Genomic DNA, 15159 nt, shown 5'->3' on the forward strand with positions numbered 1-15159 from the left:
TATCCCTATTCATTGTTATAGACATATTTGATGGATTTTGATAGATTATTTATTGTACATCAGATATCCATACTAGGGTGTATTCACCTATCCTTGATGAGATTGTGTTTGAGCAGTGGTACAAAGATGGATGATCATTGTTGGTCGTTTACCACATGACTTTGACATTAGATATTACACTAGGGCATATTCCCCTCTCCTTGATGAGATTGTGTTCGGGTAGCGATACATACGTTCATTATTGGTTGTTTACCCCATGACTTTGACATCAAATCTCATACTGAGGCATATTTTCCTTTTTTTTTTAGTACCCTTGAAATTGAGACAGTAGCCAGCTTGGTTTTAGATTGAGTACTAGTCTAGGGCTTTCGACGATTGACTGTATCAGGACCTCTCTACATGGATTTGTTGAGATAGAGATGGATCATATCAGGTTTCACTCGAGTAGCATGGGTGAATCCTTTAGCCGGACGCTCATGAGATAGATTGTTTTCACCATTGTTACCTTGTGGATTGGATTATCCAGATGAGCAGTATTTTATACACTTTGAGATTTGATTTTAGATGAATCACGATGTACACACTCCGAGATTTACCTTTTGAGATTTGTTGACAGAACAACTTTTGAGACACATAGAATTCTTTTAGTTGAAATTTTTTAGAGGTTTGTCATGATGCATCGATTTCTGACCCATTGATTTTAGCGAATGATTGATTTACTAGTTGTTTCATCAGTACTAACATCCTGGATACTATGACATATTTTCCTTCCTAAGTTCAGTATTTTGACCCTTGGCATTTTGAGTATACGTCTTTAAGCCCATTTACTTCTTATCCACTTTCGAGTTGGTCTCCCTTGTCATTTTTCTTCTAAGCCCTAAGCTCCTAGCCCTGAGCTATCCTTCTTCCTTTAGGCCTTGAGTCTTATAGCCTTGAGTTATCCATTCCTTCTAGAGCCTGGTAGCCCTGAGCTATCATTTCCTTAAAACCCGGAGTCTTTCTAGGCCTAAGCTGAGCCTTCATCATTTGATCGCCCATGAGTGGTTTGACTTGGAGTTTGCGTATCGTGATTTCCTTCTAGCCAATTAGTCATAAAGCCTGGAGCTCATAGCCCTGAGCTATTCATGGTAACCCTGAGTTACTCATTGCATCATGACCCAGAGTCATTCATGCCATCTATGACCTTGAGCTATTCATCATGACCTAAAGTTACTCATTACATCCATGACCTAGAGTCATTCATGGCATCCCAAGCCCAAAGCTTAGGACCAAGAGTCGTTCATATCCTTCACATCCCTAAGATGCTCCATTTTCATCATTCTAGCCACTTGCGAGTGGCCTCGACCCAACACCATGAGCTGGAAAGCATCCTAATCGGCTATCCATTTAGAGCCTTAAGCTCACGACCCTGAGTAATTATTCTTATTTATGACCCAAAGTCATTCTTAGCATTTAAAGCCCTAAGCTTTTGACCCAGAGTCGTCCATAGCATTTAAAGCCCTGAGCTTCTAACCCAAAGTCATCCGTATCATTTAAAGCCTTGAGCTTTCTACCCAGAGTCATTCATAGCACTTAGAACCCAAAATTCTTGACCTAGAGTCATTCATCTCATCCATGACATTGAGTCATTATTGTCACTCCTTCCATCTTTGTGCTACTCATCACATACATTTCTCCATTCATTATCATTCCCCCTACATAGATTTGTTCCATCATTGTTGTTGCAACCCCGTGTTCCGAGCTTACCCTCGTCATGTGCTAGGACAAAATCTATGGTCCTTTTTTAATTCCTCAGTACAGTTCACTTCATTCCACTCATTATTCGTATTTCCACTCACATTCCCTACACTCGTGATGTCTATCGAAGAGGGACATATTTGTAGACCCTCCATTTTGCCCTCCTAGCACATGTCCTATTAGGTTTTTGTTCGATACTTTACAGCAATTCCCTAATGGCCCATTACTATTCATGTAGCTTATCTTTTCTGAGCCACCTTGGAGACTTTAGTTGAGGGATTTATCCGACTCCTCATTATGACCTTGGCTGCCACTTGAGTTTAGATTAGGCTTTAGTTAGGTGCACTTTAGGTTAAATTCACTTAGGTCCACTTAGCGCACTCAGCCCATTAGGGATCACCTTAGGTCCATCTAGATTCACTTAGGCTCACTTAGGTGAACTTGGCCCATTAGACATCACTTTAGACCTATCTAGGTCATTTAGGCTCACTTGACCTTTTAAACATTCTTACCATGACTTGTATGACTCAAATGGTTGCATAGCTCATTTTTATTATATACTTATTTATTTATTTTTATTATTATTATCAATCACTTTTATTTATTCATTTATTATATTTATTTATGTATTTATTTATTTTCATTATTATCAATCACTTTTATTTATTTAGTTAGTATTTATTTATTTATTTATTATCTTGCTATTTATTCATTTATTGATTATTTATTATTATTTTACCATTCTTAAATTTTTTATTCATTTATTTGATTTTTTGTTTTAGGGAAATCTACCAACATATAAGAAGAGTTGATTCTTGTGAGAAGGAAGGAATCTCTTTTGGGCATTATTGAAGATCACCGAAAAGTTAAAATAAGGGTGAAGAAGTTTTTGAAAAATGTGGGACTCCTTGGTGATATGAACAGATTGTTTTTTTTTTTTTTTGAAATTTAAAAGAATTTTTTCTGGTAGAGGAGACATAGAATTCGAAGAGAAGAGGACTCCTTAGGAAAGATGGCTGCTAATTGCCATATAAAAAACACAGGCTAGTGGTTTTAAAAAGAAAAATGGGAAGAAGTTTTCAAAATGGGGGAGGGGGAGGGGGAGGAGGAGGAGGAGATTTATTTTTATTTTTATTTTTAGCATGCATTGAGAAGGCGAAAAATGATGAGAAAAAGAAGAAGAGCAGAACAAAAAGAAGAGCAGAAGTGAGAGAAGTGATTTATTAGTCTGCAAATGCCGAGAGATAAGTTCTTCATTGTAAAATATCTACTTTCTTCCATGTTCCTTTTGTTTGCTATTACTGAGACTTGTTGGATGCTTTGGTATGATCATCGGAGACCTATTTGCTAGTCTTCGAATTATTTAGGCTAGGTTATAGCGTGTTGATGTTTCAATTTTCTTGGTTTTTGTCAAGATTAGTTTGGTACTGCTTTAGTTTTTTTTCTGTGAGATGTCTTCGATCATGTTTTGATTTCTATTTGAAATGTGTTTGGTTTCACCCACCTATTTAAATTTGTTGATTTAAAGCATGAAACATGACTTTTGTTAGTTACTTTCGTTTCTATTCCCCATTCTCTGTTTTTTAATACATTCCTTTGTTTCTGGTGTTTATATATGGTGAGTCCTCTGGATACGTTGGAGCATGGAATCTTTGAACTTGGCCCATGTGTAGAACCACCAACACATAACACATTGGAATTTCATTCTATCTCCATCATAACCGTCACAGTTCAGGCTCCTTGCATATTAATATTAGCGATGGCTCAAAGTTGATTTTCGTGAAGGCTAGTAACGAATCTCACAAATGTCATGGTGTCCGAAGATTTAGAAAATGACTTGAAGGATGATGATCAAGTTTGGCATTCGCTATCATTTAAGAATTTTATTGAACAACTAATTAGGTTTCTAAAGAATGCTTGTGGACAGTATGATGAGGCTCAGAGAGTCAAAATTCAGTTGTCATTGGCACTTGTCAACGAAAGTGAAAAAGTGGGTCATACTTGGAAATAGACGCATTCAGTATGATGACACTCCTCCAAAATTCAAAAATCAACAATATTTTCAGAAAGAGTTTCAATGCAAAGTGACTTATGTGCTCCCTATCTCCTTCAAGTCTGTGGACTTGGGATTCTCACTTTACAAGACAGTAGGATATAGATGATCTAGGTGATTTTTTGCAATATGGAAAGTTGAGGTGTTGATGGCTTGATGGGTCAAAAAGAACTAACACATGGGAATTTGCTTCTGAATTGATTGTTTTCTTTAGTCTTCCTCAACATGGTATGGGAAATGTAAGAAGTTAGATCCTGCAGGAAAAGACTTCTAATAACTTGAAGATGACAAAATGGTAGTTATGCGGAAAATGGCTCTTGCCTTAGTTAATTGGGTGCATGTCAATATTAAAGTCATCTGAGACGGCTTCTTTGATTTGTTTGGAAATTGGTTAATGTGTGTATAGAGGTGAGCCTGCCACCTGGTACTCTCAATATCCTGACTTGATTAGACTCCTAAGTTGGTGCTCCCTTGGCGCCACGCCCTTGTGATGACAAGATTATGTTTGGGAGAAGCATCCTGCCCCTATTGCTCACACATCCCATCATGCCACTACTACAACCCTACTGTTGCTATGAATGGACTCCACTAACAATCGCATCAAGGATCGAAAAGAGGGTGGGCTACGTCCTCTTTGAAGCCACGTTACAACATGCAACATGCATAATATAGAAACAACTAGCTTCCACAAACGATTGTATGCCATGTTGATTGGTATTCAATCAACTGGTGTGCTTTGATTTCAGTCCTCAGACGAGAGTAATCAACAAAATTTATAAACCTATTTCACCATATACTAGGGTAGCATTAGCTAGCATAGCATAGTGGCTCTAGGATCGTCCACAGGGATGGGTTTTCAAATTACAACTGATATTAGTTCAAAAACTGAATTAGTGCTTTTTCTTTTCAAGGTTAGCTTTAAAAGAAAACATAAGTATGTATGAAAAGGTTGGTTTTAAGTGAAACCAAAAATAAAGTAACTGAAATTACTTACAAAGAAAAGTGCTTCTTGGAGGTTTAGATCACTAGGCTCAGGTTCCTTATACAAAAAGGGAAATTCCGGTCACTTGGATTTTTTCCTTGCATTGGGGATTTAACATATAGTTATTTCCCGAACTGGTGTGGTATAGATGCTTCCCCTTAATGGTTTCAAACACTAAATCTCTGTCACTGAATCATCTTGCAATGGTTCATACCTCTCACCTGGCATTAGCCATTCAAGGTGATCCTTAACCTTGGATTACCCGTCAAAAGCTCGTAAAAGCTAACTAATGGATGTTTCCTGGGAGTCCAAAAGCTTACCAAGTGTTGGCTATTATAGATAATCCTACCTTTAAACGACCTTCCAGATGCTTGCAAGAGATAAACTAGTGGATCTCGATGGATGGAGTCCACTTGCCTTACAAAGTGTTGGCCCAGGTGATTTTAAGGGATTTTAAGTTAACTAAAAAGATAAAAACCATTAACGGGTCACATTTTCTCTTCATTAAAAACTTAAACAACGAAACTTCCACTTTTGCATCTGGAACCTTACCTAGCTTCCTTCACTCCAAGAAACAAAAAGCCTAGCCACTCATCCTCTGGGAAAACATCCTTAGAGTTTGATTTGCTAGAAATAAAAATAAAAGAGAAAACAAAATGAGAAGGTAAGGTAGAGCAGAGCTTTCTGTATTACTTTTTGAAAAACTATACAAAGTTCGTTTCTCCGGAAAAACTCCCAAGATATCTCTTTTTTAAAAGAAAATTACAATAAATATTATATAGAGAGACTATTCACCCCTTCTGCTAACTTCCCAACCAAGAAAACTTGTCATTGGCGGGTTACAAGGACAAAATAGGGATTTACACACAAATATCTGAAGATAAATATCTCAGATTACAGGTGGATTTCGCAAGTTCAAACGTAACTTGCGAAAATTTCACAAGTTGAAATTGTCCATTTTGCAAGTTGAAATTGTGGTTTCGCAAATTGCGAAATTGTCCTACAACTAATCAGCTCTCTGTCCTACAGCGATCCCTTTCCTCTTCCTATTTCGCAAGTTGCGAAAATTTCGCAAGTTGGATTCCACAACTTGTAAAATTGTTGGATGGTTGATTTCTTCTGTGATTTTCTTCCTTGCATCCTCGTTTGGCTTTGGCAAAGGGTTATGAAGCTCCAAAGCTTAGTTTCTTCATGAATTTGAGCTTCAACTTGCTTTTCCATGAACTATACAAAGATCTCCCTCATTCTTGGATTGCTTTGATGATAAAAAAGCTATGAAAAACACCAAAACTTAACACAATTTGATTAGAAACGATTACAAGGGTCCTTAACATGCCAATTGAGTTAAAATGTAATAACTACTACTCAAAAGTGTTTAAAATAGTTAATTACAAGCTATAAAATAACACTTTTTGAGTAGTAATCACTGCCAACGAGAGAAAGCACACACCATCCTCTTCTTTCTTTGTTTTGTTAAACGATTCCAATTTCCTTCGAATTCCATCCTTAAGAGTTTCTAGATTCATCAAAAACTCAGATTTCAAGAAACCTTTTACTGTCATTTTCCTCATGGCATGCATTCTCACTATTTTATTTGATTTTCAACTATTTTCTTGTTTTTATTGATTTTCAACAAGCATGAAATGGTGCCAAATAATGGGATTCATTGAACCAACTCATGCAAAAGTAATTTGGGACTTGATAGAACCCTCACATAAGAAAATTTTTCAAAACTTTTCCTTGCTACCAGTTTGCACTCAACCACTGACCCTTTAGATTTAAAATTCGTTTTAGTAACTTCATAATATATTTTTAAAATTTCCAAAACTTGTATGATTTTCCTCACTTCTTGAACTTGAATTTAAAATTTCATTTGATTTAGAAATCAATTATGGAATAAAAGATATAAATAAGTCTTTAGGTGGGCTCTACTTTCACCCAGTTCCGGACACTCAAGAACTTTTTGTAAAAATAAAAAAACGGATGGCTTTTTAAATTTGATTCGTTATTTATCCTTAATTCTAGGCTTCTTGAAATTGATCTTAGACATATAAAATATTAAAAGATATGATTTTTTAAAGTCGTACCTACTGTACATGATGGAATCTGGACATCTGATTAGTTGGAGTGTTTTAAATTTTTTTTGTGTACTACCCAACCCTGGATTCATTTTTTTTTTTTTTTTGTGATATAGACACTTTGAATGATGTGTGTGATTTTTTTTGTATGATTTTATGTGATCTTTTTTTTTTTTTAAATCCGTTTATGCATGTCATAATTTTTTTTTTACCTAATCTGAACTTTCTAGAACTTTTGGATGTCTTTGCTGCAATCTGTCATTTGAATGAGTGTTTGCTGTTTGCATGTTGTTCTTTATGTGTAGAAGTCGTTTCCTGATTTTTATTTTTTTTTCTAATTAAATTCCACTACAAGATATTTTTCTAACTGCATGTTGATGGTTTTGTACTTTACTTGAATTTGTTATTTATTTTTGAAGTCACTTGACTTATCTTGGCTCAATTTTGGATTTGGTACTATCTATTAGACATAATGAATATGTTATATAATTTATACTTGTTATAACCACTCTAGCATTTTTGGAGGAATCTTATAAATTATGCATGCTATTCAGGTACGCTCTTTATCACTTTTCAGAATTTTATGAACATGCATGTTGTTGTGAGTCATATCTATGTTTGATTCCATCCTTGGGTGCGTAGATGTCTATTCAATTTTCTATGATAAAATACATGTCATGTGCTATATTTCTGTGCTAACTTTAATGTCTTATGACAACGCTTAAGAGGCAGTCCATGTACACATCCAAACCTTCTTTTGTGATTGTGATTTGATTTCTTTTTTGGCATGCTAGTTTTGAAATCACCTTAGCCTAACTTGGTACCTTCAATCAATTGATTAATTGCCATTTCTCCCTTAACTTAGGTAGTAGAGACCACTTTAGGGCTTAAAAGGGTGCTACCTCTTAGAGGTACCTTCCCAATAGGTAACCTGATCCCTGGACTAAGACTTGGGTTTTTCAAAGCTTGCTTTTCCAAAATTATGGAGTCACTTCTTTAGGGTTTTCTTTCTTGTTTTATTTTCCATTTTAAAATAAAATAAAATAAGTGGCGACTCCAACTTTTCCAAAACTATTTTTTTTTTTTTCACCAATAAAAAATGAGTCTTGCCCATTGAGTGGGGATGCACGTGAAAAACACGGGTCCACGCTAAAATACTAACCTTTAGGTTTGAATGTTCCCAAACCTTGAATCCAAGTGTTGAAGAATCAAATTAATGTCGTTGAAAGTCTTTTACACCCATGATCTTCCACCTGATGACTCTTTCTTGATCTTGGCACACTTCCATTGGGAAGAAAGAGGGTAAAGGCTATGACTCTCTTTTTCTCTAGAGGTGGAAGACAAATCTATGGAAAAGTTATGGAAACCCTAATCCCTAAAGGGGTATTTAAAGGGTTCTCCAATGAGCTTAAGTGACTTGAGCCAACTAAGGGCTTAGGTCACTAAATCTAGTCTAAAATGGGTTATAATTGATTAATTAACTCGATAGGCCTAACTAATTAGTCAATTAGCCCAATATAGAGACCTTGTTCATTTAACTTTATGTAATCTTATGTAATTATCAAAATACCCTTATGTATAAACATGAACCTAGAGCTAATTCAATCCTTATAAACCATGCTAACAAGGTATATGAGCTCAAGTGGGGACCATTGAGACCCATAAGAGTATTGGCTCTCTCATAAAGTCGATGACCAGAAGGAAGACCAAAAAAGAAAAGAATTCATTTAGGTGGAGAGGTTAAACGCAAAAGATGTTGTGGTAGATGTGGTGATTATGGGTATAATAGAAAAACATGCAAATGACCAATCCCATTACATCATAGAAATGAACATAGTTGTGTCAATATTGTTGAGAGCAATATCAACAACTAAGAATTCACTTTACAACCAGTTCATATTAGTCACTTTAATAATGTTACCATAGATTTTTATTTTTATTTTTGGCATGATTTAATCATGTATCTACACCCTTTTTTTTTTAATAGGGACATGATAGATTGAAAGTTTTCTATATATGCTTAAAACAATTTTTTTGAATGATGGATTGAAATTTTAAGTTAATATTTTAGTTTTATCATATAAATTAATTGGTTAAATTTAACTATGATTAGGTTGACAGTCATTGCATTAACTTAAACTTAACTATAGTTGAGTTGCATTAACAAAAAACTTAACTATAGTTAAGTTCACAGTTAGAATTTTCACCTAAACTTAACAATGGTTGAGTTGCATTAACAAATAACTTAACTGTGGTTAAGTTCACAGTCATAATCTTCACCTAAACTTAACAGTGGTTGAGTTACATTAACAAAGAACTTAATAGTGGTTAAGTTCATAGTTGGAATCTTCATCTGAACTTAACAATGGTTGAGTTGCATTAACAAAGAACTTAATTATAGTTAAGTTCATAGTAAGATTTTTTACCTAAACTTAACAATTGTTGAGTTGCATTAACAAATAACTTAACTATGGTTAAGTTTATAGTTATAGTTACATTACAAAAATTGTAACTTTGAGCATCAATTTAAATTCATTTAAAATAACAGTCAATCCTCAACAACATATGAATCTATTACATAGTCAAATTCAAACCCACTACATGGGTAAATTTTTGAAGTAGAGCAATTCAGTTGTCGTTTTCTCTCAAAACCAATCGATACAAGCACTGGTTAGTGAGCTGAATGGCTGATCATCCATTAAGTATTCTGAATATTTAATTAGGAACATTCCACAATCACCACTACATGAAACACAAGTAATCAAAATTAAGATGGTTAAAAAAAATATTATATAAGACATAAAAGTGAAATGTTAAGATGAAAGTTTGGATATTTGTTTACTTACTCATACTCTTATTGAGGAACATTAAGTAACTGTTTAATGTCTCACTATTGATTACCCTTAGGATCACCAATCTCCTCATAATATGATGCAACATGCAAAATACTCGATAACAATTTAGCTAAACATCAATATGCTATAGACAACATATACAAAAAAAAAAAAGTGATACTATTCCATTATAATATCAATATACTAATAAGTAAAAATAAATACAATAAGAACATTTACAAACTATGTCTTTGAGCCATGAACCATGCCAAACTAGTGACCAAAACCATTCTTGGTCTGCATGCAAGTAATCAATATCAACCACAGACCTTATTGTATTAATATAGCAAAAAACCATAGTCAAGCAAAGAATTTGCCAAAAAGAAACTATTACAAGTTTGAAGTAAAGATAATTACCCTTAAAGGGTCAACCACTTATGAAAGGCCTCCATTGCTTCCTTGAAAATATATTGTAAAGGATTAAAGTCAAATGGTGTTTCTCCCTCTCTTTTTTTTTCTTTTTTTTTTCAATTCACCAAAAGAAAGAAAAACTTTCTCCAAACGATCATTACACACTTTGTTTTCACCATTAAAGTAAGCATCCCTTATTCTCAATTATGTTTCATTATGTTGAGGGATGAGACCAAAACTTAAACCACTAATCAATTCAAACTCATCTTGACCAAATCTTAATGCTTTTGAGTTTACTAAAAACCACATTTCATCATCCTTCTTTATAAGGCATTGACGAAACATGTGGTGCACAATTTGAGCTGAAAATTTAAGTTATAGCATAAACAAAAAATATCCAAAGCAAGAATTTTTGAACATCTCCAATTGTTCCTTATTGAGTTTCTTTTTAATATTCTCTATTACAATTAGGTGTGATATACATGCAGCCTTTGATGAGAAGTGCTCTTCTATAGGTATTTTAACTATAAAACATATCAAGGAAGGTATTTTAACTATAAAACATGTTAAGGAAGTAATAGTCTATAAATTAAATAAAATCAACTTATAGTAAAGATTTAATACAAAATTATAAATATTATACAATAATTGATTAACACACTCTAGTAGTTCACAAATTTTTAAAAACATTAACTAACAAATCTAATCCTACTCAAACACCATTGCATAACACCCATAAAAAGTTCAAAAATCCTAAAATTTCATAAATTCTCTAAATATACCATTCGTTATTTCGAAATCAATTCAATAAATCCCAAAATTTTAAAAGCATCAAGTAACGAACATAGACATACTCAAACACCATTGTATAATACCCTTACGATTTCCAAAAAATCCCTAAAATTTCAAAAATTCTCTATAAACCTATCCCTAATTAGATGCTACTACATTGAATATATTTAATTCACTCTAAACACATGATTGATAATAATACCGAAAACTAAAACAATATTAATATGCAATTTATTATTTTCCAACACACGATAATAGTTCTCAAATATTTTCAATCATTAACTAACAAACCTAAATTTATTCACTCCAAGTACATAGTAGAGAACTAAAAAAATCATAAATGCAATAGTTTTATATTTTGAATACAATTCAATATTCTTGAATTTTAAAAAGCATTTAACTAATAAACCTAACTAGACTCAAATACTATTGTATAACATCTCTAAAAATTCCAATAATTTATAAAATGTGAAGACTTCACTCATCAATTTAGCATAATCACTTCCCTCTTCTATTGGTAATTAAGATTTTTGCTCAGTAACTTTACTTTTTACTACTTCACTTTCCTCTTCTATTCGCAATTGGGATTTTTGTTTTTTCGCTACAATTTTAAACCTCTTTCTCTTATCACTCTTCAATGAACTCATTTGTTCCTTCATGCTTAAAAATACAATATGAGATAACTTGACAAAAATATAATAAGAATTTTTCCAAGGATTGGGAATGAAACAGAGGATGAGAAGGTGAAATTTTCTAGAGTTTGGGAATAATAGATAAGAAATTTTCTAGGGTTTCTGAAAGAAATATGAGTTTTTTGTTCTGTGCACCAAAGAAGAGAATGAAGTAGAAAAAGAAGATAGAGAATTTTTTTTTTCAGCTTTTAAAGGAAAAGATGAGGAGTCATTTTGAGATGAGGAACTCTATAAATGAAGCAAAAGAAGAGAAGCTACAAGCGTTTTAAGGGACATAAAAAGGAGGGGTATTTTTGTCTCAATTAGGTCATTTATTGTACCTATTATAGATGAGTTATTTTCGTAAATATGGAGGTTATTTTTACCCCTATAACCAAATAACCCAAAAAAAAAAAAAGTTCTATTTTTTAAAGTTTGAAAATGCTCTGTTACCAAACAAACCCTAATTCTCTCTTTTCAACCGACCAAATGTACCATACTTAACAACGAAGGAACGGAAGGACATTATCGTCATTTAAGACAACAACAACCGCCTCTTGCGCGATTTCGCAAAACCACGAGGTAACTGTCCACTTTCCTTTATGCACAAACCCAGGAATTATTTTCTCGAGAAAGTGAGGGAAAAGGGAATCGAAAAGACAGAGAGATGGGGCTGCTCTCCAACCGGTATTTTTAATTTTTAACTTTTTTTTTATCTGTTTGGTTGCCAAGAGCGCATGAAAAAGAATTCGAGAACTTATAGGGATAGCACGTGTAGCGGATTGGAGCTGGAGCTGATGTGCTGCAACATTTCAAGTTTTCTTTTTATTCCGCAACGTTTCTCGGCAGCCAAACACGACATTAGGATTTTTTTTTTTTCCTTTTAATTACCTATGTGGAATATTGATGTATGAATTAATGGATACAGAGTCGATAAAGAGAGCCTCAAGCCTGGCGATCACATCTACTCGTGGAGGACTGCTTACATCTATTCTCATCACGGTTCTCTCTCTAATTTTCTGCTTTATTGAATTTTTCTTTTTCTTTTAAAAATTTCTTTGGATTCCGTTGTTTTGATGATTTTGAATGAGTAAATGCAATGTGATGGATTTAGGGTTTTGGTAGGCAGTTCAATACGCCTTTCTGCTTTCAAAGCATTTGCCTTTCTAAATTTAATGGGAAAAGTCTTCAATCATTGTTGCAGAAGTTAAGGGCTAATTTTATTTGCTATTGCAAGTTTGATTTGGTACTATATTTGGATAAAGCAAGTCTAAATTAGGGTTGGGTTGGAAATCAAATTTAGGATGCTACTCACTTCTTTATGAGGAGTAATGAGGTAATAGGATTTTTGGTTCGCATGGAAATGCTAATCCATTCTGCAGAATATGCCATGTGTGGAATTCTTCGTTCCTATCCTGGCTTGTTATGAAGGATTTTATTTAGTTGCATATCAATGTAAGAGATCCACTGGATTTTAGGGCACAGCTAAATAAAAATTGGAAATTTTTTTGTGGCTTCTGCTAGTGTCTCCTCTTAGAAGGGCACTAATATTGGGGCAGATTTAGGGAGGAAAGGGAGCTAGTATACTGTGGATTTTAATAACTGCTGTGCTTTTATCTTTACTAGCAGTTTGTCTTTGTCATGTTAAATATATGACAATGCATTTGCTAGGATTCTGATGATATTAGATGGTTTTTCTAAGTAGATTTGTTGGCTATTTCCCTTCTAAAAATGATGCCCATGATATGATATTTTGTGGAGCCCACTAAAAAGTAGGCATGACATAGTTATAAAAGGTGCGCTTAAAACACCCCTAGGCCCAAAGCTCAACCACTCCCTAATTATAGCACCTTGTTGGAGAGGCGCGCCTCTTGTCTACTTTTTCTTTTTTGAACACTTTTATTCTTAAACTTTTTAACCATATTTTGAAATTTATAAAATTTCATTTTTTTTTTGTTGAATGGTTCTTTTAAATGTTGGAAATCATAAACCTTTTTTTTTTTTTTTTTTTTTGCTCGGATTGGATTTTAAAGCATATTTTATAAAATTGATATGCATCTTAAGTTGCATTTCACTTCATTCAAGCATGCACCTAGTGTCACATCTAAGTCTAAGCCTTAGGAGACTTTTAAAACTATGGGGTATGATAGTAATCGGAAGTCTGTGATGTTTCTTTCTTCCTTTGCAATGAAATTGTTGCAATGTGTAACCACTGAGGTATTCTCAAGCATGAGGAACTGATTTATTGATTTTCTGTTTGATAATTTTCATACACTTGAGTAGCTTATTTACTGTTAATTTTCATAAGAGATCAAAATGCTAGAGTATGGTGACCTTAAAAGACAGCCTACACAAGCTAATTATTTGGATATGTGTTCTATGGCTAGACACAATGATTGAAATGCCTGATAAACCAGTTGGAGGCAATTCAAATGAATAATCTAAATCCATCTACTGTACTATCAGAAGATAGTTAATATTTTGGTTAAGATATCAATTTGCTACTAGCATTGAAGACAAGATGCATCTATGTGTAGCTTTGTCAGATATTGTGCATTCTATGATATATTTTCTAACAACTTTTGAATGAACACAGGAATATATGTTGGGAATAATGAAGTCATTCACTTCACTAGACATGGTCAAGAAGTAGGCACAGGAACGGTATTGGATCTCCTTCTGGTAAGTTCAGGACCTGCTCGTCGTCATCAAGTGCCATGCCCCACCTGCACTCCACCAGAAGGAGGACATGGGGTTGTTTCCTCATGCCTGAACTGTTTCCTTGCTGGAGGTATCCTGTACCGTTTTGAGTATTCAGTCAGCTCCGCTCTCTTTCTTGCAAAAGCCCGTGGTGGAACTTGCACTCTCGCAGTCTCAGATCCAAATGAAATTGTAGTCCATCGAGCAACCTACCTGCTTAACAATGGCTTTGGGTGCTATAATGTCTTCAAGAACAATTGTGAAGACTTCGCCATCTACTGCAAGACTGGCCTCCTTGTTATTGATCAAGGAACTATAGGACGGAGTGGGCAAGCTGTATCTATAATAGGGGGGCCACTCGCAGCTGTTCTATCAACACCTTTGCGACTTGTGACCACCAATATATATGGGATGGCCGCAACTGCAGTTGGGGTTTACTGTGCTAGCCGGTTTGCTGCTGATATTGGGATGAGGAAGGATGTAGCAAAGGTGGAAGTAGAGGACTTGACAAGGAGGCTGGCCACAGGTTTGATCCAGGTGATTGAACCTGGTACTATAATTTTGCCCCCTGGTCCACCACCTGATCATTAGGTGCTCTTCACAGGTTCTTGGGGGGCCGCCTAATATATATAAGTAAATTTAGGGTTGTTTCTGAATGTGCAATAATGTGGTTGAACTATGGACCCCAACTTGTGTATTGTTTTGAAATCTTTGTTGGTGAGTGGTGCATGCTGCCTGATCTTTTACTGCGTTATGGTTAATGGATGGATTGGTTAACATGTTATCTATAGTGCCCTGTGCTTTTAGCTCATTTGCTTTATTTCTTCTTGGAGAAATAAATTTGTGATATTTGGTGCAACTGTAAACAATTTTGCTGCTGTCTCAAATGTTTTTGACTTAC

At 34.4% G+C, this 15159-nt stretch overlaps 1 protein-coding gene across 1 annotated transcript; it reads left to right on the top strand.

Moving 5' to 3' along the window:
• The first annotated feature begins 12065 nt into the window (after nt 1–12065).
• Nucleotides 12066–15117, top strand: LOC100260806 (protein LEAD-SENSITIVE 1). The gene is made up of 3 exons (XM_002266328.5): nt 12066–12245; nt 12487–12560; nt 14155–15117. The coding sequence occupies exons 1-3, from the start codon at nt 12226–12228 to the stop codon at nt 14847–14849; spliced, it is 789 nt and encodes a 262-aa protein (XP_002266364.1). The 5' UTR covers nt 12066–12225; the 3' UTR covers nt 14850–15117.
• Nucleotides 15118–15159: the final 42 nt, after the last annotated feature.

The sequence above is a fragment of the Vitis vinifera genome, chromosome 8 (assembly GCF_030704535.1).
Source record: "Vitis vinifera cultivar Pinot Noir 40024 chromosome 8, ASM3070453v1".
In the NCBI taxonomy this organism is placed as follows: domain Eukaryota; kingdom Viridiplantae; phylum Streptophyta; class Magnoliopsida; order Vitales; family Vitaceae; genus Vitis; species Vitis vinifera.

Coding starts and splice junctions, on each gene's coding strand:
- LOC100260806 (XM_002266328.5), top strand. CDS start 12,226: ATGGGGCTGCTCTCCAACCG. Junction 12,246..12,486: donor ATGGGGCTGCTCTCCAACCG/GTATTTTTAATT, acceptor TAATGGATACAG/AGTCGATAAAGAGAGCCTCA. Junction 12,561..14,154: donor TTACATCTATTCTCATCACG/GTTCTCTCTCTA, acceptor GAATGAACACAG/GAATATATGTTGGGAATAAT.